This window comes from Macrotis lagotis, chromosome X (assembly GCF_037893015.1).
Source record: "Macrotis lagotis isolate mMagLag1 chromosome X, bilby.v1.9.chrom.fasta, whole genome shotgun sequence".
NCBI lineage: Eukaryota > Metazoa > Chordata > Mammalia > Peramelemorphia > Peramelidae > Macrotis > Macrotis lagotis.
The window spans coordinates 456,164,228-456,189,896 of NC_133666.1; the positions used below are offsets into that span (position 1 = coordinate 456,164,228).

A 25,669-nucleotide genomic window follows, 5' to 3' on the forward strand; every position below is an offset into this window, starting at 1 on the left:
TAATCTAACTTTACTGGATGATTTCACATTACTTCTACTACTGCACTCTACTTTCTTGCTAAACTGGCTCACTTGTTGACTGCTCTGCCTCTGGCACATTGTTCTTTGTTCTGTTTCTATCCTCTCTTGAGCCACTGGCAAGGTTCAGCTAAAGTCCCATCTCCCCTCAGAGGTTGTTCCTGGCCCCACTCCCATTCCCTTAATTATTTTATATTGATTTGTTTCTGTCCTGTAGAATATATGGTCCCTGAAAGTAGACATGTTTTTTTTTATTTTTTTATTTCTAGCACCTAGCATAGGTGCCTATTACATGGTAGGTCTTGGTTTTAGAGCTGGTTGAATTGAAAGTGAGTTGTATTACCATATGAAAGACTGTTCCAAATCATAGAGAAATTACAAGGAAAACCCAACTATGGTTTAATCCCACATCCAGCAAATGGGCCAAGATGTTTTCAGATAAGAATAGTGAATGTTGGAGGGGGCTGAGGAAAGAGGTATGTCTAGTAAATATGTGAACTGGCGCTCTTTCTTTCATAGACCCCACCATTAAGCATATAATTCAAGGATGCTAATAACCACCACAGCCAAACAATAATGATGATAATATCAAAGACAGAAAGAAAGGTTGTATATACACCAAAAAATTTATCACAACACTTTTTATAATAGCAAAGACCTGAAGAGAGCAGATGTTCATCCACACTCTATTATGAATATAAGGGAATATTATTGTCCTAAGAAATAATAAGAATTTATAGAATTATGGAAAGATGACTATGAAGAATATGGGAAGACTTTTTTTTTTTTTTTTAGGTTTTTGCAAGGCAAATGGGGTTAAGTGGCTTCCCCAAGGCCACACAGCTAGGTAATTAGTAAGTGTCTGAGGCCGGGTTTGAACTTAGGTCCTCCTGACTCCAGGGCCAGTGCTCTATCCACTGCGCCACCTAGCTGCCCCTAAAACTTTCAAGGTGAAGTAAGTAGAACCAGGAAAACAAGAGATACCATGATAATGTAAAAGTAAAAAATAATAATAAAAAAGAAAAATACCTTAATTACAATGACTTGGAGAAAAAATGAAAAATGGTACCTCCCATTCCTCCCCTCCTTTGGAGAAATGAATGAGTGTGGAGTATTACATCTGCCAATGAATTTCTTATTTGGAATTAAAGGAAAATTTGAGGGCTGAGAAAAAAACTATTATTATTTATCAGAAGGAACGTTCTGTTGGGAGGAGGAGGCAGGGAGAATACATTTGAAAATTATATTAAAAAATGTGATTACTATGTATTTATATTTAGCATGATATATTTATATACATATATATGTACACACACACACACACACACACACACACACACACACACACACAGCCTATGTTAGAGAGAGGAAGGAAAGGGAAAAAAATATGAAACTCAAAACCTTGCAAAAAAATGTTTGTTGAAAAAACTTGTTGCATGTAGTTGAAAAAATAAGTAAAACAGGACAAAAACAACAACAAAAACCCAAATATGTTGATTAAAAAAATTCTTAAAGAAGAAACTAAAATACATAGGATACTCTGCTAGGCACTTTGAGGGGAAAAGGGGAATACAAAAATTAAGTGGGATATGACACATAAATTACAATACATGTAACCGTAATACAAAGCAGGATTACATTATTTTGTATCTCGCTTATGGACATACCAGTAGGTGATATAAAAGCTATTACCAAATGCAGTGGACAACTTCAGGTTAGGGTTTATAAGGGAAATGGGTTTTGAGCTGGGCTTCACAGGATAGGCAGCATTAAGATGAGAAATGGAAGAAGCAGCAAATTCCTACAGGATGAGAACTGAGCCAAGTTATTGGATCTAGTGATTAGGTCAATATGATGTCAGAATTAGTAATTTCAGCATAGTGATGAAAAATTTGCAAAGTTGCAAGGGTTTGTCAAAGACAGTGTGGATGATTTTTCAGTAGGTGGAGGGGACTTCTTAAAAATTTTAGAAATGAAGTTTAACATGGGAGTGCAGAGGCTAGAGAAGTCATGATTTTATGAACTGAGAGATGATCATAGCTGAAAAAAGAAGCCAAGAGAATTGGAAAAATTGAAGAGGCAGTAAAGGGAAGCTGATCATTTGAATAAGATCTTGGAGAAGTCTGGAAGACTGAGTTATCAGAAAGACTATAGACTTAAAGAGAATGTATGAATAAATAAACTCAGAATTGGAAGGATTCTTACAGTCTACCTAATCTGTATGTGAATAAGAATCCTTTTCCTAGGACAGGTAACAAGAGAGAGTTATCTAACTTCTCCTTGGAGACATATAATGAGGAAGAAATCCATTAACTCCTGAAGAGACTTAACTCACTTTTGGATAGCTGTAGTTGGGAGATAGCTTAAGCTATGTGCTAGGCAATATTTAAAAACAATATTGCCAAATTTGGAAGAAGTTTACCTTCCAATAAAGAAGATAAGCTTTAGGGGCGGCTAGGTGGCACAGTGGATAGAGCATTGGCCTTAGAGTCAGGAGTACCCGGGTTCAAATCCGGCCTCAGACGCTTAATAATCAACTAGCTGTGTGGCCTTGGGCAAGCCACTTAACCCCCGTTGCCTTGAAAAATCTAAAAAAAAAAAAAATTAAAAAAGATAAACTCTTCATATATAAATATATAATGGATAACATAAAGAGAATTAAGTTAAAAACAGTTAAATATAAGATAATTTGAGGTGGAGGGGATTAGGGGAGAAGTTCAGAAAGGCCTCATTAAGAAAAAAGACACCGGAATTTAGGTTTAAGGGAAGAAATGCAGTTCAGATGAGCAAAATAATTCATATCCATCAGGATGCCCATTAAGTGTAATGCCATTTTAAAGAATTCATTTAGAGCAAAATAAATTGAGTTGCCATATGTTAGTGAGTTTTTTTAACTGGGTTCTGGGTTATTTTCCTTCTATGCTGCTACATCTTACCACACATCTTGCCATATTTCAAAGGCAATGTTATTTAAAATGTGCTGAAATGCATACTTTGCATATCTGAGTGTTACCTTTATACTAACTGTTCACCATCACTGAAATATACTCCCTTCTCCTCTCAGTAACTGGGAATGGTCAGTGCAAAGGCTCAAAAAATGGGAGATAGATTGACATGGAGAAGAAAAAGAGAAGACCAGTTTGAATAACATTGCAGAGAACATGAAGGGGAGTAATACTCATGGAGGATAGAAAGATACACTGGGGTCTGGAAATATGGTATAGTGGATAGTCTCCTAGAAGTTCTGGGTTCAAATACTGCCTTTGTCACATTTTTGCTGAGATGTTGGGTAATATACTTAATCTAACAGAACCTCAAGGCTAATCTCAATTAAACAATTAACCAATAAACATTTATTAAATGCCTGATATCTGCTAGGCAAACTACTAAGCTCTAGAGGTCCAAGGACAAAAATAAAATAATTCTTGCCCTTGATAAATTACATTCTGTTCTACTGGGGATGACAAAAATGGACTTAAATATGTATAAAATATATGTAAAATAAAGGAGTCAAAATTTTTGAGGAAGGAAGGTATGAGCCAGTGGCATGAGGAAGGCCTGATTCAGGAAAGCTATTAGAACAGTTATGAAAGAAACAAAGATCCCAAAAAGTAAAGAGATGAGAGTATTTCAGGAATAGGGACAGCCAATGAATGCAAAAATCTCAAGATAGAAAACAGTGAATAAAGTGCTGGTCTTAAGAGTCAGAAGATCTAAGTTCAAATGTAATCTCAAGATACTAGCTTTGTGATCCTGGATAAATCTTTTAAACTCCCCTTTTCTCAATTTCCTTCACTGTAAAATGGGGATAACAACAGCATCTATTGGCAAGGTTGTGGTGAGGAATAAATGAAACATTTGTAAAGTTTATTTAATAGAGGGGCAGCTAGGTGGCACAGTGGATAGAGCACTGGCTCTGGAGTCAGGAGTATTTGAGTTCAAATCTGGCCTCAGACACTTAATAGTTACCTAGTTGTGAGGCCTTGGGCAAGCCACTTAACCCCACTGCCTTGCAAAAACCTAAAAACAACAACAACCCAACCTTCCCCACCCACCCACCCAAAAAAAGCTTATTTAATAGAACACAAGGATAGAATGATTGGAAAGGTAAATTGGTGAGGATGTGTAGGGCTTTCAAAGCAAGATATAGCTTATGTTTGATTTTTATATGCAACTGTAAGTCTTTGGAATTTACTGTACAGACAAGTGACAGGGTCAGACTTAGACTTTAGGAACACCTCACTGAATGTTGATTGGGGGGGCAACTAGGTGGCACAGTAGATAGAGCACTGGCCCTGGAGTCAGGAGGACCCGAGTTCACATCTGGTCTCACACACTTAATAATTACCTAGCTGTGTGGCTTTGGGCAAGCCACTTCACCCCATTGCCTTGCAAAAAACCTAAAAAAAAAAAAAATTGATTGGAGAATGGACTGAAGAGGGGACAAGTGAGGCAGAATGAGAAGTTACAGAATAGTTGCAGATATATATTGAGACACAACAATTTTCTCACTGGGAGTTATCTATACCAACAAAATTACAAGTTTGGAACAAGGGGGAAAAAAAACCACTGTTAGGACAATTTTACTCTCTACCAAGGCTGAATTAATCTCTAATTTTTGCCACAATTAACCTCCTTCCCCTATGTCATCCATCTTCAAATACTTAAGAGTCATATCATTCTCCATCTGATGACTTCCCCTCTCCATCAAAGTGTTCTCCTTCTAAGCCAGGGGTCAGCTCAAGGGTCAAATCTGGCTTGCTACTGGTTCTGGATAGCTTGTTTGTTTTTAGTTTTTGCAAGGCAATGGGGTGAAGTGGCTTGCCCAAAGCCACACAGCTAGGTAATTATTTAAGTGTCTGAGGTCAGATTTGAACTCGGGTCCTCCTGACTCCAAGGCCAGTGCTCTATCCACTGTGCCACCTAAGCCTGTTTAACAAGCTATCCGGAGGCCCCTCTGGATAGCTTGTTAAACAAGAATTTTTACATTTTTAAATAAAATTACATTGATATCATTTTAAAACTGATTTTTAAATAGAAGTTTAAAAATGTAAAAACCATTCTTAACATGCCAGCTGTACAAAAAAATCAGTTGGCAGTCAGATTTGGTCCTTGGGTCAATGTTTTTCTACTAGCAATCATCCTCAGTACCTTCAAATGATCATCATATGGGATGATCTTGAAGTCTTGTAACCCTCCTTGCCTCCTTTTCGGTTTATTGATGTACTTACTAAATTATAATGTCCAAAATTGAATCAGGATATTCCAAAATGTGGTTTTAAACAGGACCAATAGTCAATTCTTCTGTGCTGGATATTCTTCATCTCTTAATGCAGCTTAACATGCTAGATTTTTCTACTTATCATATAACGATCCATGTTGAACTTGTAATTAACAATAATTCTCCAATCTTTTTTTTGTTTTGTTTTTTTAGGTTTTTTTGCAAGGCAAATAGGGTTAAGTGGCTTGCCCAAGGCCACACAGCTAGGTAATTATTAAGTGTCTGAGACTGGATTTGAACTTAGGTTCTCCTGACTCCAGGACTGGTGCTTCATCCACTACACCACCTAGCTGGCCCTTCTCCAATCTTTTTTTTATAGAGTATTTGTTATGCCCCCACATTTTATACTTTTGAGGTTGGACTTTGAGTCAGTCTACAATTTTACTTTTACCTGCCCTGGTTTTTACACTCAGTTCTGGGCACCACATTTTAGGAAGAACACTGATAAAAATGGAGAACATCTAATTGTGAAGGAAACCAGATATCATGCTATGGAATTGAATGTCCAGTCTTTTAGTTCTTCTGGGCCACATTTCCCAACAAAATCCCTCAAGGCCCAATTCAGAATTCAATACCCTTTCAAGAATACAAATCAGCCAATACCACCAATGAGCAAAACAAATACCATATTTCCTGAAGATTGAGCACACCTGCAGAAAGGTTCAGTGCAAGGAAGGTGCAGGGTTGCTTAGGGAAGAATAAATATAAAGACTATTTTCAAGTATTTGACAGATGGTTAGTAAAAGGGGGATTAGATTTGTCATGCTTGCCCCAGAGGGCACAACTAGAAGCAACATACTGCAACAATGCTAATTTAGGCCTAACTTTAGGAAAAACATTTTAATCATTAGAGCAAATCTCAAAACCAAAAGCAGGTTTGCCTTATGGAGCCTTATGGAGTGGTGGGTTCCCCTCACTTGAGGGTCTTCAAAGCAATGGCTGAGTATTTGTTGGGGATATTACAGAGAAGCTCCTTAGGTATGGTTCAGTTAGTGCTACTCTAGGAACTGAGTGATGAAAGAGCGAGTAGTGATGGTGCTGCGAAGAAGTTATATAAGAAGTGGAATAGGACTTGGATTTAATGACAGGAAACTAAGGCAGCTGCTCTCAATACAGAATTGTTAGCTAAAGATAGCTCCCTGAGAAGGTATAGTATTTGTGGAAAATGAGAAGAATATCTAAAAAAATAGTAGAATGACTACAGAATAGCAGTGATGGCAGAGGTTTGACAATGAAATTGTAGAGGGCAAAATTAGCAACTGTAGCCTATTTGGGAGTGGCCAAAAGTCTGAGACTCACAATAATCAAGATTAAGCATTAAGTTCTTCACACTAGTGCTCAATTCACCAGAATATACTACTCTCAAACATATCACTTAGGCATTTTCAATCCAGAAAAAAAGAGGTCTTGTTCTACATGAACGGCACTACTACTCTGAAAAATTTTCTCGTTAGGATCAGTTCTACCCTGCCTATTTAAAGATTATAAAGGAGTTATCTCCTTGAGAATATGAAACAAGACCAACATTCACAATTTATACAATGGAAAGATTTTTTCTGAAGACCTAAACTTCTAACGATGGAACGAAATTTAAAATTACATCATGAGAAACATAACTTACTTATATTCATTTTCAACCATATTTTCTGGGTCTGCTTGCTCAATGGCTTCTTCAAAAAATTCTTCTAAAGTTGGCATGTATTCTCTGTTCATTGGAAAACAATTCAAGAGTTCATAATTATATAACTTTTTTTCCCTACATCTGACATTCTTTTTTCAAAGTGCATCTTATTAAGAATCAATGGAAATGGAAGATTTTATCTGTGGTTTTAAGACTTTCTCTTTAATACATGGACTTTTAGCCAGGGTTCTGTGAAATCTTTAAATACCATTTTTGACAATTATATTTTAATATAATTGATTTTCTTTGTAATCGTATATAATTTATGCATTTAAAAACACGATTTTTGAGAAGAGATCCATAGACTTCAGCAGACTGCCCAAAGGGATCTGTGGCAAATTGTGAAGAGCCACTGGCTTAACAAATATATATATATATATATATATATATATATATGAGATATATGAGTATGTAAGTATATGTTTTATCACTGGGGTGGGGTAGGGTGGAGGGGTCAAGGGAATTGATGAGGGGGATAAGAAAAGAAAAGAGGAATCTGGTTATCTTTTTTTCCTAAATCCAAATTTTAAATGGCACGAATAATTCAATTCTTATAACGTTTTGAAGTTTTTCAATTAATATTCTGTATTCATTAAATCAAACGTCTTTCAAAATCTTGGGGTAAGATTTCATAAAATATTTTTTCAACCTGCAATTTTTTTTAAACATTTAAGATTTAATATCAACCATGTTAAATGTCAAGGGTTTAATTTTCACTCTTTAAACTTTTATTATTAAGATTAAAGAGCATCATTTGGGCTTTTAATTCTAAATAAAATCCAGAAATCTTAAACTATCAAAGAAAATTAGGTAACTTAGGTAATTAGATCTCAGGATCATGAACTACCTTCAGCGAGGAGTCAGGATACTGAACTTTCCAAAAGCAAACCAGATGCTATCCTCTATGAATCAGTTATAATACCCACACAAATCCATATTCTGTGGCTTATAAGATTTCATGAAATCTAGACACCATTATATTTTGCCTATCTGATCAAACAAAGCTGGAAGGATTTGATATAAACGGTTCTGAAAAAAATCCAGATCTTCCTATTTGTTTTCTTTTGCTTACAACATATCTTAAAATTTTGTTCTTGGGTGTCTAATGTCACCAGGAGAACAATCATCACTTTATTCTTAGTTAAGGTCACACAAAAATGGAAAAATTTCCACTTGCCTAGACTCTGATTTACAAGCTTCCATGTTATCAGGACAGAGATTCCAAAGTCTCGTTAATTCTTCACTGAAAAGCAAAAGAAAAATATCCCTAATTATTATAGTTAAAAATACAACGATGTCAATGAAACATTCACTTCTTAAGTCTTAATCTTCTTAAAATACTCATTAACAATTAAGAAAATATACAATGTTATAGTTCATGGTAAAAAAAATTACATTTCACAAAAGAATCGTGGCTTTTGAATGTTTATTTAAAGTTCTGAGGGAATACAAGTTTTCAGTCAATCATACTGATATATTTTTACGCTGAGCAGTGAAAATAATTTCTCTCCATGCCACTTTTTGGGAGAAACAGAGTAGCAGGGAGAGTTAACACATTAACTCTTCTCAAATGTATCTATGAGCTTTTAACTGATGGAAATCACCAGAAGCATAGGGATCATGATAACCTGGCACAACTGGAGGTGAGGTGGCTCTATGTGGACCAAAATTCATCAAGTGACAGTGCAGAAAGAAGCCACAGGCCTTCCAAGTAACCTCCAAAATAAAGGCTAGTCTAGTTGCAGTGATGCAGATTATACTTGGTCACTCTTATAGAAACAAATGAGTGTCATTTGGTAGCAAAAAAACTCCAAAATTCTCTAAGAGTACCTTAAAAACAAACATATCAAATATACAGTTACGAATCCTGACCCAGATAAGAAGACAAGCTGACTTACTTTCCCATCAGAATTTTTTTGTTGGGTCCTTTCCCCAGGAAATCCTCCGGTGCTGTTCTCTTTCGTATAACTCTTGTAGGTTTGGAGTCTGATGGTCTATGGCAAACAGAACGCATACTATTTTTGGAATTATATGTGGTTAGGAAAGCTGAAAGAATTTTAGATCTGAAAAGGAAACACTTTCAGAACACTTTTTCTTATAATGAAAAGTTTTATATAATGCAATATACTTCAGGTGAGAATTACCACAATTTGCAAGAAATTACATAAGGCAATACAATAACTTATATAACAATTTTGTTTTGGTAATGTCTCAAGTGAGGAGCAACTAATGGGCAAGGAGAAATGAATGAGCACATTAAGGCAAATATAAAGGATATATCCATACACCATTCTTCCTTTCTCATTGTCTCTTGCATAAACTATTGTAATGACCTCCTAATTGATCCCCCTACCTCATCTCTTCCATCTAGCCTCCACACAACTACCAAAATTATTTCCTTAATTAAGTGCAGCTGTGACCACACCACTCCCCTATTCAATAAACTTCAATGACTCCTTAATGCATCTCATAAGTCCATCACAACCTGACCATTAACTTGTCTTTCCTTCCATATTATAGATTCTCTCTTTTTTTGGGGGTGAGGGTGGGTTTACAAGGTAATGGAGTTAAGTGACTAAGCCCAAGGTCACAGAGCTAGTAAGTATCAAGTGTCCGAGGTCAAATTTGAACTCAGGTCCTCCCAACTCCAGGGCTAGTGTTCTAACCATTGTACCACTTAGCTGCCCTGGGAACTGGGCTTTTTTCTATGTCCTCCCTCTCCCATCTCTGTGCCCCCATGCCTGTAATGCATTCTTTCCTCATCTCTGCCTCACAGAATTCCTCTCTCTTCAGGACATAGCTTGAGCACCATTTTCTAAATGAAGCCTTTCATGACCCCACAAATTTCTAATGCTTTCCTTCCCTAACTACCTTATAGTTATATTTATTGTGTCCCTCTCCTTTCTTTATAGGAAACTTGGACCCTGGTCTTGGAACCAGCTTGGGCTCTTAAAGATGGGCATGTACCTTATATCACTTCCCTGCCACCAACTTTAAACCACAGAACTGCATTAATGGCTCTCCCTCTTCCCAGTCTCCCATTAGAAGGAAGAATATATATTGTTGGAAGGGTTGTGAGAAATCTGGGACACTATTACACTGTTGGTGGAGCTGTGAACTCATCCAGCCTTTCTGGAGAGAAATTTGGAACTATGCCCAAAGGGCAACAAAAATGTGCATACCCTTTGATCCAGCAAAACGGCTACTGGTCTATACCCTGAAGAGATGATGACAAAGGATAAAAACAAGGGGTGGCTAGGTGGCACTGCAGACAGAGTGGTCACTGGCCTTGGAATCAGGAGTACCTGAGTTCAAATTCGACCTCAGACACTTAAATAATTACCTAGCTGTGTGACTTTGGGCAAGCCACTTAACCCCATTTGCCTTGCAAAAAAAAAAAAAAAGGTAAAAAAATCACTTGTACAAAAATGTTCATAGCAGCCCTGTTTGTGGTGGCAAAGAATTGGAAATCATGTAAATGTCCTTCAATCGGGGAATGTCTTAGCAAACTGTGGTATATGTATGTCATGGAACACTATTAGAAACCAGGAGGGATGGTGATTCAGGGAAACCTGGAGGGGGATTTGCACGAACTGATGCTGAGTGAGATGAGCAGGACCAGAAAAACACTGTAGACCCTACAAGCAACATGGGGGACGATGATCAACTTTGCTCATTCCATCATTGCAACAATCAGGGACAATTTTGGGCTGTCTGCAAAGGAGAATGCCATCTGTATCCAGAGAAAGAACTGTGGAGTTTGAACACTGACCAAGGACTATTACCTTTAATTTAGGAAAAAACCCTGATTCTTAACGTCTCTTATACTTTATGTTTCTTCCTTAAGGATAAAATCTCTCATCACATTCAATTTGGATCAATATATAACATGGAAACAATGTAAAGGCTGGCAAATTGCCTTCTGTGGGGGATGGAGGGGGAGGGAAGTAAGATTAGGAGAAAAATTGTAAAACTCAAAATAAATAAAATCTTTTTTTTTTTGCAAGGCAAATGGGGTTAAGTGGCTTGCCCAAGGCCACACAGCTAGGTAATTATTAAGTGTCTGAGATGGGATTTGAACCCAGGTACTCCTGACTACAGGGCTGGTGCTTTATCCACTGCGCCACCTAGCCGCCCCAATAAATAAAATCTTAAAAAAAAAGAAAGAAGAATATAGACTATAGAAAGTCTTATGGAAAGACTTGCATGAATTTATATAAACTGAAGCAGAATCGTGTGTGTGTGTGTGTGTGTGTGTGTGTGTGTGTGTGTGTACACACCACAAAACATTTGAAGATAAATGTTGAGAAACTGTGGACAATTTTGGCCACAAATAAGAAATTGGGGGCTATGCAAGCAATGTAAAAACCAACAGATATTAATAAAAAAATATAAAATTTAAAAGGATGCATTCTCCCTGAAGGTAGGAACTGTCTTGTTTGCTTGTATTTATACCTCTATCTCTTAGCTCCCAGTAAAAAGCTAATAAACAAATAAATGCTTATACTCTCTCTAACAGTTTTTCTCCCTTTCCCAACAGGTGCCATCTCATCTCCAAATTACCCCCCCCAACTTGTGCCATCTCATATTCTCCAAAACAATATAAGCTCCTTGAAAGAAAATGTTTCATTCTTTGTGTTTATATTCCCCAGGTCTAGTTCAATAAGGAAGCAGTTCCAGTAACAGACAAAGCCTTTTTTTCTAACCACTAACTTAAGTGCAGAGAGGTTCACCAGAAGTAAACTGGTCACTAGGTGATGAATTCTCTGATCAGGGAAATACAGGTAAGAAACAAAAAAATACAACATGGCCCTCAGTTCAGTGCAGTCTCTTTTAGCTTCTAATGCCAAATGTAGCAGGGGTAAAAGCGTACTATGTATCATAATTTTTATGTTAATATGAGACCCTTGTCTGATGACTAATAAGTAGACATTCTATTAAAGGAAATGACATATCATTCAAGTGACTTGCTAAAATTGATCTTAGGATGTAGCTAAACAGAAGAGTGATCACACATTCTCTTTGGCAAGGCAGGTAATAGTATGCAGACTTAAATTTATTGTGTGTTCAAATTCAACAAGAAACAAAATTTCATGCTACATTTCAACATCTGCAAAAAAAAAAAAAAAAAAAAAAAAAAAAGACCATGCTGGAGACAAATGTAGTTTATGGACCAACATATGCGACAATTCCAGCAGAATCTCCAGAAGAGAAATTCCAGAAAGAATTTGCTAAGAATCCTCACAAGAAAATATCAACATATGCTTGAATACTCAGTAATATAAAATTACATTTAGGAAGGATAGCAAAAATGCTGGAAAATGTGGCTCAAGATTAACTACCGAAAAAGGCTTAAAGGTGTGTGAAATACCCAGAGGCCTGGGTATGAATATTTTCTTCCAGCTACAAGGTGCTTTCTTTTTTTTTTAAATTAATTTTTATTAAAGATATTATTTGAGTTTTACAATTCCCCCCCCAATCTTACTTACAAGGTGCTTTCTAAATGATGTTATTCATTTCTTATCATGGAAAATGGAAACAATTATATTTTATCAGACTTGTTGGTAATGTGAGAACCATGTTCTAATTCTCAAAAAATACCAATTTGTTACAGATCAGAATCGTAACCAAATCAGAAGTGAGATTAAAAGTAAGAAAATATACCATAAAAATATAATACCCTCAAATGTATTTAGACTAAAAAGATTAACGGACATTCTAGACTAAAATTTTTTCTGAATGTCTGTCATTTTATGCCTGCCATCAAAATAATAATCAGCAGGAAGAGACATCGACTGATTCACTGATGCCAAAAGTAAATATAAATTCAACATAATACTATTTCCTATGAAATTTAACTTAGATGCAAGGTTATTAGCATAAAACAGAAAAAAACAAGTAGAAGTAAGGGCAAGTTTATAGAAAGTCTGGTCATACTGAATTAAGCTATAGTAAAAATGAAAACAGAGGCAGATAATTAAATACATAAAAATGGAAAAGTTCTGTCAAGACTTTTATAACAAACTGTATTATTCTTCAATGACATTAACGTTATCCTATGTGAACTGGACAACTTTTAAATACCAATAATTTTAAGTTCATGCTATATGACTGAAAAACATGGAACAGCACAGTGTTCAAAGGATTAGAATTACAAATCAGCCCACAATTGAAAAATGCATAAAATATACATATGGCTAAATTGTAGCACATTAGCAAAAAGAAATTATCGACCAAGAGGCATAAAAGAGATGTATAACTAAAAGAAGAAGTAGACTAATCACATAATAAAAATAGAACAGATGGATGTCCTATGTGTTCTACTAATAGCAACACATCAAGACATATAGAGGAAGGCTTTTAGCATTTTGGGTGGCCCCTCTGTAGAAAATATGGTAAAAGGTAAGAGATGTACTAGAGTTGCATAGAAATAGAAGAGATGGATGGGTTGTAATCCATCTTGTTTGTGGAGAACTCACATTGATGAGACTATAGATCTATGGAAATACTTAGATGTTTTTTAAAATTATGCATAATGGGAAAAAAATTTAAACAAAATCTGAAAATACCTTTGATATTTCTTATTGGATCTTTACCTTTCTTTCACAAAACTTGGACAACCTTCATTTTTCCATGAGTTCCAATTTTCTTCAGTGTTTAATATATGCTGAAAAAAATACACAAATATGATTGATATCTGAAAAATGGAAATATTAAAATTTCTATTTGGTAACAAATATAATAATGATATAAGATACATACCTCTACCATTTTTGAAAATCTCTCTCCATCAGGGGGGTTTTCAGATAGTAGCTGTGATCAGAAAGCACACACTAAGCTTTCAACAACCTTCGGCATCATATGAATGGTTTACAGGCAGAGACCCCATAAAAGTGTTTGTGGTTCCTGTACCTGAGCTATTTTCCTTATATTTTCCTATATGAGGCTGAAACTGTTAAATCTAGTTCATAAACAGAGAAAACTCCAAATTTCCAAGTTTTTTGATCACTGATGTCTTGTACTGAACTTACTTGATAGACTGATTTTGTAGTATCTTCAATCCACAGGGATTGCTCATCAGTTAGAACATAGTTTGAACTGGAAAAGACAGCAAATAAAAGAACAATCTAAGACAAAGGTGTCAAGTTTATGGCCCCATAAAACTTCCTAGCTTGAAACAAGATTAAAATGTAATTGGGAATATATTAGTTATATTAGAGATTCTTAGTAGGTTCATGGATTTGACCTTTGGATCTTGGATCTGCCTAAAAGATATGATCTCTTCCTCAGAGTTCTCAGATTTTCATACTTAGGGATCATGAGTTATTCAAACCAAAAGTAGTCATCAGTTTTTACCTTACCCTTCTTGGGAAAAGGAAAAGTACCTCAGATCAATCACCTATATAAATAGCTCTGGAGAGCTAGGTTCCTAAATCTTTCAGAACAGAAGAAATTATCCAAAATATCATAAACATATACATGTATCACAATCCATTTCCTTACAATAGTAATATAATTTTAGATAAATAAATCCCTGCTCTTTAGGTTTTTAGCAGACACCCTCAATTCCTTAGGTATTAAGGTAGTAAATATCCACTGCAAACATATAGTTGTACTGTGTCCTTTATTCATAAAGGTTCTTGGTGTGTGGAAAGAAGAAAACCCTAAGCAACCAAGGTCAAGTTTTGCTTATTGCTAGTCACATTTTGCAATTCAAGCTTTATTTTAAATTTACATTAATGTATTATACATTATATACACATAACAAAATTCATAAAATAATACAAAATAGATTGATTTATTAATTTAATAATTATAATAAGCTTACCTTTTGAATTTCACTTGCCCCTTGAGGTACTGAAATAAAATGAGATACTGTAGAAGGATGTGACGACGAAAGTTACTATCACTCAGCTGTAAATCCATAAGCTAAATGAACACAAAAGACAAACACAGGAGAAAAACAATATTATTATATCCAGCATAGTGAAAGTCAAACTTGGTCTAAATGTAGTTTTCTGCTAAAGAAAAGTTAAGATGAATAATACAGCAATGAAGAATCAATTGGCCTTTGTCATCATGTATATTTTATCAATAACTAGAAATATTTTTTAATGACCCTAAGTTTCAGATGAAAATCAACAGGTATGAACATTTCATCTTTCAATATATAAGTAAATCAGGCAAAATTCATTATCTGCATAGATGGCTAATGCAAAGACTGAGGTGCCTACAAATAATGTTTCAAATTAGTCCATTCCACTTCTGGATAGCTGTTTTTTTACATAGCTTTACCTGAATTAAATCTATTATCTTCCTCTTTGTAACTTCCCACCACTACTCAGTTTTGTCTAACAGGACCAAAAATACTAACCTAAACCTTTCTCCACATGACAAGTCTTTAAATCTTTGAAGTCAGCTTTCATTCCTCCTACCCTCAAGTCTTCTCCAGCATATGTTATGAACTCAAAGCCCTTTTGGTGGCTATCTTCTGGATGACCTCCAACTTCTCTTGGAGTCAGCTAAGATGACTATTATATGACCTTCAGGAAGACTTATATGGCCTTAATCTCTTCTATAAACTAACATAATTGTAACATGTCTGTAATGTTCCTTTCAGCTTTGAAATTCCGACAATTAATGAATTATTGCATTTATGGCTTTCTAATAAAACAAGTTTACATAAAATATTTTTCTTAGAAAAAATAGCAAGACTTTCAGGACTTGGATTGAATTTGATTTTGCAATATTTGTGAATAAAGGGTTTAATCAAATAAGCTGTGTAAAAAATATTAATAGGAAAATGACTTAAAATTATTTTCATACACTTGAGAAGCAATTACTTATGTTTAAAAAGCAACTTAAAAACAAAACACTAAATCAAACCTATCTTTCCTTGACATGGCCATACTGCAAGTTCAAATTAGAACTATTTATGTAAGACAGAAATTGCAACTTCCCAATACTGTGTGATGGTCAACTATGATAGATTTATCTTTGATTTAGCAATATAGCGATCAAAGACAATTTTAAAATATTTATGATAGAAAAATAACAAACTGCAGAAAAAGAACCATGGGGATTGAATGCAGATAAAAATATCTTTTCACTTTTTAAAAAGAAATTGCAGTTTCTTTCAGATTGTTTGTTTAAATATACATTCAACCAAAAAGCAGTAAACATTACCAATCCAACTGAAATACAGCATGAAATAGATATCAAGTGATTAAAAAGTAAAGAGAATTTTAAAAATTGAATATGTGTGAAAATGAAGGTTTCGTACCTTTTCACTTGTTAAGAATTTTGCAAAATATACATGTTCTCCTCCTGTTTTCAATTCTTCTAACTTCTTTCTTGAGGCCTGAGTATCATCCAGTTTATAACTTTTAAACACAGCTAAAACCTCTTCAGAATACTATGGAATGAAAATATTAATTAATTTATTTTCCCAAGTCAACGAAATTTACTACTAATTTAGGAAAACAACATCAACTGGGAATTGACTGCTTATGCATATATCATATAAATATTGAAAAATATGATTGAGATAAGATTCCTCACTATTTTAAAAGTTTAATATCCCTCCTTTAATTTTTTTTTAATGTAGTTTGGCTATAGGACAAACAGAAGAAAAACTCTGATATTTTATATATACCCTTCTGATGAGATTAACAATTTATACAACTGCAGAAATAGAGAACCCTTCATTTAGCATCCAGGAAGACCTAGATTCAAGTTCTGCCCAAAAACACTGAATAGATATATAATGCTGGGCAGATCCCTTAGTCTGCCTCTTAGGAGCTGATCCTCCCCATTTCACAACATCCATCCAACTCCAGATATAGTATCTAATGAATTATTTTACTCTAACATTTCTTGCGAATAAAATATAAAAGGGAAAAGTAAACAGCAACAACAAATCACTTCTAGGCAGGATAAAGTTGCTGTTATCCCCATCAGCTTAATTTCAGCTCTAAAGAATCTGAATTGGCTAATTGTGACTTAAGAAAAAAAAAGACACTAAAGTAATATACAAGACAGATCATGTGATCCTTTCAATGCAATGAATCTTCTTGGCCTCTACCTTCATAAGGAAGATAATTTTGACTTTAAACTGAGAAACAAAAGGAAACAAAAAAAGTCCTTCAAAAGGGTAGCTGTAATTATTTCTTCACCTAGAAAAGACAGTGTATGTAATAGTAAAACATTTCATGAATTACTACCATGAGAATGCTAACTTGCTTTTTTGCATTGTGCTTTTTAAATTACAAATTTATATCCAATGCCTTGTTTGTGATTGACAGAATACATATTACTGAACTGAGAAAGATAAGATAGTCTAAAAAATCACAGAGCTAGTCTAGCCCTTTCCATTATACTCACCCTTTTGCTATTACTAGCACTTTTAAATCGAAAAGAAATTAAAGTCATTCCTTAATATATGTCACATGAACAATAGCTCACATAGTAATTCTGAAAACTACAAAATTGGAACAACAGCATGAAACTAATGAAGTAATTTACCTTGAGAAAAGTTTTCCATGAAATCTTCTCATAGCACTGCACAGGATTTCTGAAGTAATCCTGAAGTGACCAAAATTTTCTATACAGGTTGTAATCAATTGGAATGGAGCTAATAAAAAACAAACAATGCAGTTATATCATTCTATTTCTTTAGAAAGTATCTAAGGCATATAAAATAACAGCTTCAGAGAAGTCATTTAGTCCAACCACTTCCTGAACATGACTCCCCCCATACAACTTAAAATACAAGTGGTCATTAAGGTTTTGCCTTAAGAACCCCCAAGTAGGGGAAACTAGGGGGTGCAGGGGATAGAGCACTGGCCCTGGAAGAAGGAGAACCTAAATTCAAATTTGGCCTCAGGCACTTAATAATTGCCTAGCTGTGTGACCCTAGGCAAGTCACTCAAACCCATTGCCTTAAATAAAAATTAAAAAGAAAATAGAACACTCTCATGCCAGGTCTTCACAGATTCCCAAGGCAGCTTGTTTCACTTCTGGATTATTCTAAATGTTAGTAAAGCTCTTCCTTAAATCAAATGCGTCTCTGTGTTTCATACTGAACTTGCAGTTCACTAAAATCCCCAATCTTTTCCCAGTGAACTACTCTATATGCCTTGAACAGTTTATACTTGGTTTTTTTTTAAAATATCAACCTCTTAAGTACAAAACTGACATATACTTATGTTTTTATGCACATATCTTCCCACCCCAGGAAAAAAGGTCAGTTCCTTTTAACATGTTTTTATTTTTTATTGCCAATATGTTACAGAATAGCTTACACAAGTTTGCTGAATTGACTGAACTAATAAAATTAATCAGGGCATAAATAGTGAGTTAGATTATGATTGCGGCTATAATAATAATAATCTATCTAGGGCTTTTGGTAAATGCAATGGTGCAATGATAACACTAAGCTACATTAAGGATTACGAAGTGCAAGTTAGGAAGACTGAAGGGGAAAGGAGGGAGGACAGATTTGTGATTTCATGTGAATAGGGAACTTCTACTAAAGGAAGAAAAGTTCTTTGAGAAAACTTGAGAGGATTTAGGACACTGAGAAGTCACACAATCAGAAATGTTAAAAACAGGACTTGAACTCAAGTTTTCCTAACTCTGAAATTTCCTTTTTATCTATTTTAGCATACAGTCTTTCAAGAGAATTTAGTAGTATTATTTTTCCTCCCAACTCCCTTTTATGAGGAAACTGAGACTTAGAAATGTTACATGACCTACTCAAGGTGATAGCTAGTAAGTATCAGAGAAGGGACTTGAGTTTCCTAATCAGTGATCTTTCTACTATATCATGCTACCTAGTGATCACAGAATCTAAGGTTGGGAAATGACTTGTGGATATTATCTAGTGTAACCTATTGCTCAATGCAAATTGCCTTGGCAACATCCCTTACAGGCAAAAATCCATTTTTCACTAGAAGCCCTACAGGGAGAGGAACCCCATTGCCTCTTAAGAAGATTTTACTTTCCAAATTCAAAAACAGGAAGATGACAAAATTAAGTCCTTCCTTCTTAGGCTTTTAAAAAAAATTTACAGTGATACCCACTCTTCAAGTCTGCGATGCCAAAAAAAATTTATACAATCGCTTCAAATATGTGGCAGGCATGACTAAAATTTTTAACCAAACATACCAGAATTTATTCATCCAAGTGTTGTCCCCTTCAAAGAAGTTACCTTGGAAGGCCACGTACTCATTCAAATGTTGCTGACACTGATCAAAATATTTTCCAATCTCCTCTCTTGATGCTTACAGAACAATTTTTTTGTTTGTTAAGTTTCAGTGGAGATAATTTTTTTTTCCTTTGAAGGTGGATTTTGTTTTTGGAAACAGCCAACGGTCATTTGGAACAAAGTCTGATGAGTACTGTCGTTCAGATCAAGCTGGGTCATGTCATTTTCAGTCCCAAACGAGGTGCGACTATAAAGGAATGAGAATGAATTTCTTGTGTGGTTCTGAAGGAAATCCCAAAAGAGGAGCTCCAAAAATGTTCTGAGCAGTGGCAGTGTCATTGGAGTAAATATATAGCTTCCCCAAGGTGACTACTCTAAAAGCTAACACTCATTTGGATGTATAAATTCTGTTATTTCATTAAAAAATCAGGTATATTAATTCAGTCACACCATATACAAGGAGTATTATTAGCTAAGCAAAACTCCAAATCCTTAAGTAAAAAAAAAAATACTTGGTGAATATGTACACACAGAATGCATACAGAATCACAGAATTTTGAAAGCAAAACTCCACAGTACCAAAAAGTCCAATTTTCAATAACGTCCAGTTATTATAACTAGTATTTAAAGCTGTAAACAACTGAAAAAAGTCTATAAGTTATATAAAAACAATTATCATGAAGTCTATGCAATTTAGGACAGGTATAAAGACCACATCAGATTCTGCCCCAGAGCTCAAAATTAAAATAAACAATTTAAGCAATTTATAGATATATCTCTCTAGTCATTCAAGAGGCAGAGCAGAAAAGATAAGTGATCATAAGAAGAGGAAAATAACTAAAACCAAAGAGGATACTTTTTAAAAAGCACAACAATCTGGAGTCATTTGCTGAGCCCTATGAACCCTGAAACCTATGAAAGGTAATATATATTGTTCATTATAAGAAAAAGTATGATATAGAATGAAAGATGGAAATAGAATCATGAAATAGAATCATAAGTTTAAATCACATCTTAACTATGTGACTCGGACAAAGTCAATTCATTTTCTTAGGGTTTGGAATTTTCTCATTTGTAAAATGGGATTATAATGCCACAGTAGCTACTTCACTGGACTATTTATGAGAATCAGATACGGTAGGCAACTGTTTTGCAAACATTAAGAACATTATATAAACATCAGCTATGATGAAGATGATGATAATAGCAACAAACAGCTTGGAATTTTTACAATTTCAATTATAGCATATTACAATGAAAACAGAAATTAGAGGACCCAGGTTCAACCTGTGTAACTAGGACAAGCCATTTACACTCCACGAGCCTAGTTTTTTCATCTGTAAAATAAGGGGTTTAAATTAGATGGCCTTTGAGAGTTCTTCTACCTAAGTGGAGATAAATACTTTTCCTTTGAAGGTGCATTTTGTTTTTTGGAAACAGTCAACAGTCATTTGGAACAAAATATTCCATCAAAAATGGTTAAAATAAATTACGACACAAATGATAAATTTATCTTAAAAATCCACTTATAAAAAATATCATGCCCCCCCAAGGAGTTGCAACTAGTCTTGGGTATGGTGGATGACATTGTGAAAGTACAAGAGTTTTCGATGGAGGAAGAACTATGTAGTTGTGAAGTTTTATGAAATTAGTGGGGGGAGAGGGGGAGAAAAAGAGGATCTCAAGTCATCCTTCTTAAAGGACATATCTAGTTCAAACTCCTCATTTCACAGCTGAAGAAATGTACTCTCAGAATATAAGAGGAAGGATCTAAACTTAAGTCACAGGATAATAACTGAGATCTAGAAGAGACTCCAGAGGCCATATAGTCATTTTTAGGGGTGAGGAAACAGAGGCATAGAAAAGTTGATTTGCCTATTACAGATAGGAGATATCAAAGTCAAGATTTAAACCCATGCCCTCTTACTTCAGAGTAACTGTTCATTCCATGGAGTATTCATACTGTCTCTCTCAAGCTCTCAGATTTCAAAACCAGTGATCTCCCCCCCCACCCCCCCACCCCAGGGCCTTGCTGCCTTTTCTCAAGGACTCATAAGGACGATTATCATCAAATATTTTGCTTAGGGTAAAATAATAACTTTAAAAAGAAAAGATGGGGAAACTGGCAAAAGATTGGTTCATCTGAAAAAAAGTATTTTGGTGGACTGAAAGCTCAGTGAAGGAGTGAAGAGTCAAAATCTATTAAGATCACATCAAAGAGTACTGTAACTAGTTTTGAAAGATATGATTTAGGAAGAAAACTAATGAGTTATGATAAGTTAAATAGCATTTGGAAGGGTTCAAATAGGATGGTGAAAGCATGCCAGCTAAGATTCAGCTGAAAGAACTGAGAATATTTAACTTAAGAGAAAAATATAGCCGTCAAAGTATTTGAAGGTCCATCATGTAGAATAAAGATTATAATTGTCCTGTATGGCTCCAAAAGACAAAAGTACCCCAAGAATTTTCAGAGCGGTAATAAGAGTTAAACGTGCACAAGGAAAAATTTCCTAATGACTAAAGATATCTGTAAGTTTATTGGCTTTCTTGGGAGGTAGTAATTTCCCTTTTAGAGGTGGTTTTTAATGAGCAAAGACTGAGTGGCTATTTTGGTGTTATGTTGTATTAATGATTAGGTGTAGTTAAACAGTCTTTTTCATTATACATGCTGCATCTTCAGGAGAAATAGAAAAGAGTAGACAAACTTATCTGCCTTTTTGCTCCTTATTAAAAAAAAAATCTAAATGGGAGAAAGAGAATGAAATGTTGGCTAAAAAGATCCACTTTTGGGCAGCTAGGTGGCGCAGTGGCTAGAGCATCGGCCCTGGAGTCAGGAGTACCTGAGTTCAAAATCTGCCCTCAGACACGTAATAATTACATAGCTGTGTTGCAAGCCACTTAACTTCATTTGCCTTGCAAAAACCCCAAAAAATTAAAAAAAAAAAGGAAAAAAAGATCCACTTTTGAAGATAATATACAAAAATCAATTTCCCAATCTGCTCAACTAAGAGTTTGGAACAGATGATCTCTAAAGTTTCTTCAAGAGCTAGAATATTACGATTTTATGACTTTTAATTCTCATTTATTCATATCCTTGTGAGCAAAAAAGAGGGAATATTGAGAATGGGAACAGGGGAAATCTATCAGAAAAGCTGATGCAAAATAAGAATCCAAGACTAGTCTAATGGCACATCCACAGAGAAGACTAACTTAGGACAATGATCTTGTAATGGTGGGGAGTTGTAGATGGATTCTTTTATTACCTTGGGGTTCATGAGTCCTCTTTGAAAAATGCAAAAACAACAAACAAGAGGAGAGCACACCTATTAAGCAATTATCAACCAACACCCAAATAGTATCAGAATGAGTGGATAGAGGGTAAAGAAAGGTAGAGAGAGCTTGAGAGACCAAATTGGCAATTTTTGGAAGTACTTTGGAAAGGTAGCAACAACCAATCTCAGCTAATTCAGAATGGTGTTCCAGTGGCTGGGTCCTGACATTCAAAATCTTTTTGTGTCCCCCTTTAGAACAATGTTCTTGTGGAAATGTATACTCGGACTAAGAGAAATGGGGATTTCTAAGAGAATATTATCTCCCAGTGTTTTCTCCAGATGCATGAATCAGAACTCTAACTATTGTGATTATCTATAATGGCAACAGAATTCTAGCAGGTTAGGAATATCAGAGGTTTGAAGAATGAAGAATAGGGGCAGGGCTCTGAGGTAAGTGGATAGGAACAGAGGTAAGAAGAAGGCTTTCTTTTCCTTTTCTTGAAACCCAGAGACCATAATACCCATGGCAGTGGAGAGTAGCAATATTTTAAAGTATGGTATACTCTAATAACACATGCCCTAAATACTAAAGGATTTATTAAATTGAGAGTAATAAATAAAAATACCACATTAATGAAGATATTATTATCCTGACATCTATTATGGCCACATTGACTTACAGAACTTTAAGATGATATATGTCTTTAGCCCCTTGACACCTTCTCTAAAGGTGCCAACTTGACAAGATGCAAAGGTCATATTCTGTTACCTTATAATAAAAACAATAATAAAAGTTCCCCAAACTCACCAACTTGTTGGAGCTTCATCATCTCCCATTTCTCCTTCTTCTACTTCCATTCCCTCTTCTTTATCCTCAATGTGCTTTAAAAAAAAAGAACAATGCTAGTTTTCAGGGATATGAGCAATGCTTAAATTCTAGACCACTATGTTTAACAAGTAGCCACAATTCTGGCAGTTTGGAGATCATGAAGCATTATAAGCTATTGTCAGCACTATTGTTAAGATTTAATGCTTGACACCGATGAGATGACCTTTGACGTATAACATCAGCTTGGCATTCTAAGATTATGATATACTTAGCAAGATGATTTAAAAGCTATACTGAATACAGGTTTGTATGTTCCCTCCTATTTGCCAAGTACAAGAACAAGAATCAATATGGCACAGAAGTCATTTGTAACTGGAGAATTCCAGACATAATGAATAAGAAATGCCCAGTGGTCTTCCCTACTTCTGCTATTTGGGATTTTTCCTAGGACCACCACCTTTGTTACCACTATCACTCTGTCTCACCCCCTCCCTCAATCCCCTTATTTGACTGTCCAAGGTAGTGTTTTCAGTAGCTGTAAGGCTAAAAGCTTAGGGGAAGCTATGAAACAGATTTTTGTTTACTATATAGACCAAAGGATGACAAAAAAAATTCCCAACTCCATTCAAAAGCAAAAGATAGAAGAAAATTGAGAGAGAAGTAACCAGGTGTCAGTCAAGGAAAAAGTACTGTTTCCTGGAAGTTACAGTGGAAAAAGTCTTAATCCCCCCCCACCCCCCGACCTTCCATTTTACAAAATGGATCCATATGCAGGAGGAAATCTGGTTTCCTAAAGCCATACCTTACATGTTAGTGAACCCAAAATACTACATTACATTAGTATATACTAAATAATAGTATATATTAACATATATGTTTACAGTATATATACATTAGTACAATATATTAACATATATTATACATTATATATTATACTACATTACTATGTACATACACACAAACATACACACACACACAATACTATACATTAGGCACCTGATCTTTAAATCAATATAAATATCAATTTTATAGTAAATTTTAGAAATAATTTTAATAGTGGCCCCACCTAAAGGGTAAGTGTATCAGAAATTTCCAAGTTTGAATCAAGACTAACATACTATAAATCTTTAAAAAGAAAATTTGCTAATGTTTAATAACTCAGTAAAACTGCATTTCCAATCTAATAGACACCAGCCCTTCTTTAAAAACTTATTTCAGTAAACAAAATTCAAAACTCTTCTTACCTTCTGACCCAAGGTGCTCTCTTGTTCATTGGTATTGAAAACAGTAACATTTTCAAGATTAAACTGGCTCTGTAAGTTAAGGCCTGTTTAAAAAAGAAATGAAACACATATGCCATAATGAAAGAGCTTATTAGTACCAAAATACTCAAATACCTGAAGTATTTCTTTTGTGAAGTGCAAATATGACATAAAATTAAAGCAACAGCAAGTTAATCTAAAAATTAAATTGCCACCTTTTTAGAAAAAACTAAAACCAAGCCATTGGGTTGCAAATGCTTTTTGAAATTCACTTTAGGGGTGGCTAGGTGGGACAGTGGATAGAGCACTGGCCCTGGAGTCAGGAGTACCTGAGTTCAAATCCGGTCTCAGACATTTAAATAATTACCCAGCTGTGTGGCCTTGGCCAAGCCACTTAACCCCATTGCCTAGCAAAAACCTAAAAAAAAAAATAAAAAAATAAAAAAAATAAAAAATTCACTTTATAAAGAGGTACCTTCTTTTTGTTTTTCTTTTCTTTTTAGGTTTTTGCAAGGCAAATGGGGTTAAGTGGCTTGCCCAAGGCCACAACACAGCTGGGTAATTAAGTGTCTGAGACCGGATTTGAACTCAGGTACTCCTGACTCCAGGGCCAGTGCTCTATCCACTGCGCCACCTAGCCGCCCCTAAAGAGGTACCTACAACGAAAACCTATTAGTTCTTTAACTTAAATCTACTTTTAGATGATACTAGCTACTAAGAATAGCCTTCATATATATATATATATATATATATATATATATATATATATATATATATATTAATATATATATATATATTTTACTAATTCTGGAGTGAAGTAGTATTGTGAAATGTCTTTGAAATGAAAAAAAGGTGAGCTCACTACCAATGAGGAAGAAATTAAAGTAATAATTTGGAATTATTTTGCCCAACTCTGTGCCAATAAATTTGACAATCTAAGTGAAATGGATGAATATTTACAAAAATACAAGTTGCCCAAGTTAAGTGAAGAGGAAATTAAATACCTAAACTACCCTATCTCAGAAAAAGAAATACAGCAAGTCATTATTGAACTCCCTTAGAAAAAATCTCCAGGACCAGATGGATTCACAAGTGAATTCTACCAAACATTTAAGGAA

The 25,669-nt window shown here is 34.9% G+C and overlaps 1 protein-coding gene across 3 annotated transcripts in view; it reads right to left on the bottom strand.

Annotated features, from left to right (window-relative positions):
- The window catches only part of THOC1 (THO complex subunit 1), a 69,728-nt gene that overhangs the window by 5,432 nt on the left and 38,627 nt on the right, over nucleotides 1–25,669 (bottom strand). For 2 of the 3 annotated variants that reach the window (XM_074202011.1, XM_074202013.1), the window contains exons 8-18: nucleotides 24,534–24,616; nucleotides 23,269–23,342; nucleotides 17,505–17,613; nucleotides 16,264–16,395; nucleotides 14,809–14,909; nucleotides 14,012–14,078; nucleotides 13,743–13,793; nucleotides 13,577–13,647; nucleotides 8,879–8,995; nucleotides 8,158–8,223; nucleotides 6,921–7,004 (exon numbers count right to left, since the gene is read on the bottom strand). In XM_074202011.1, coding sequence (XP_074058112.1) covers nucleotides 6,921–7,004; nucleotides 8,158–8,223; nucleotides 8,879–8,995; nucleotides 13,577–13,647; nucleotides 13,743–13,793; nucleotides 14,012–14,078; nucleotides 14,809–14,909; nucleotides 16,264–16,395; nucleotides 17,505–17,613; nucleotides 23,269–23,342; nucleotides 24,534–24,616 — 955 coding nt within the window. The remainder of the gene's footprint in view (nucleotides 1–6,920; nucleotides 7,005–8,157; nucleotides 8,224–8,878; nucleotides 8,996–13,576; nucleotides 13,648–13,742; nucleotides 13,794–14,011; nucleotides 14,079–14,808; nucleotides 14,910–16,263; nucleotides 16,396–17,504; nucleotides 17,614–23,268; nucleotides 23,343–24,533; nucleotides 24,617–25,669) is intronic. The other variant, XM_074202012.1, reaches the window with a different exon arrangement.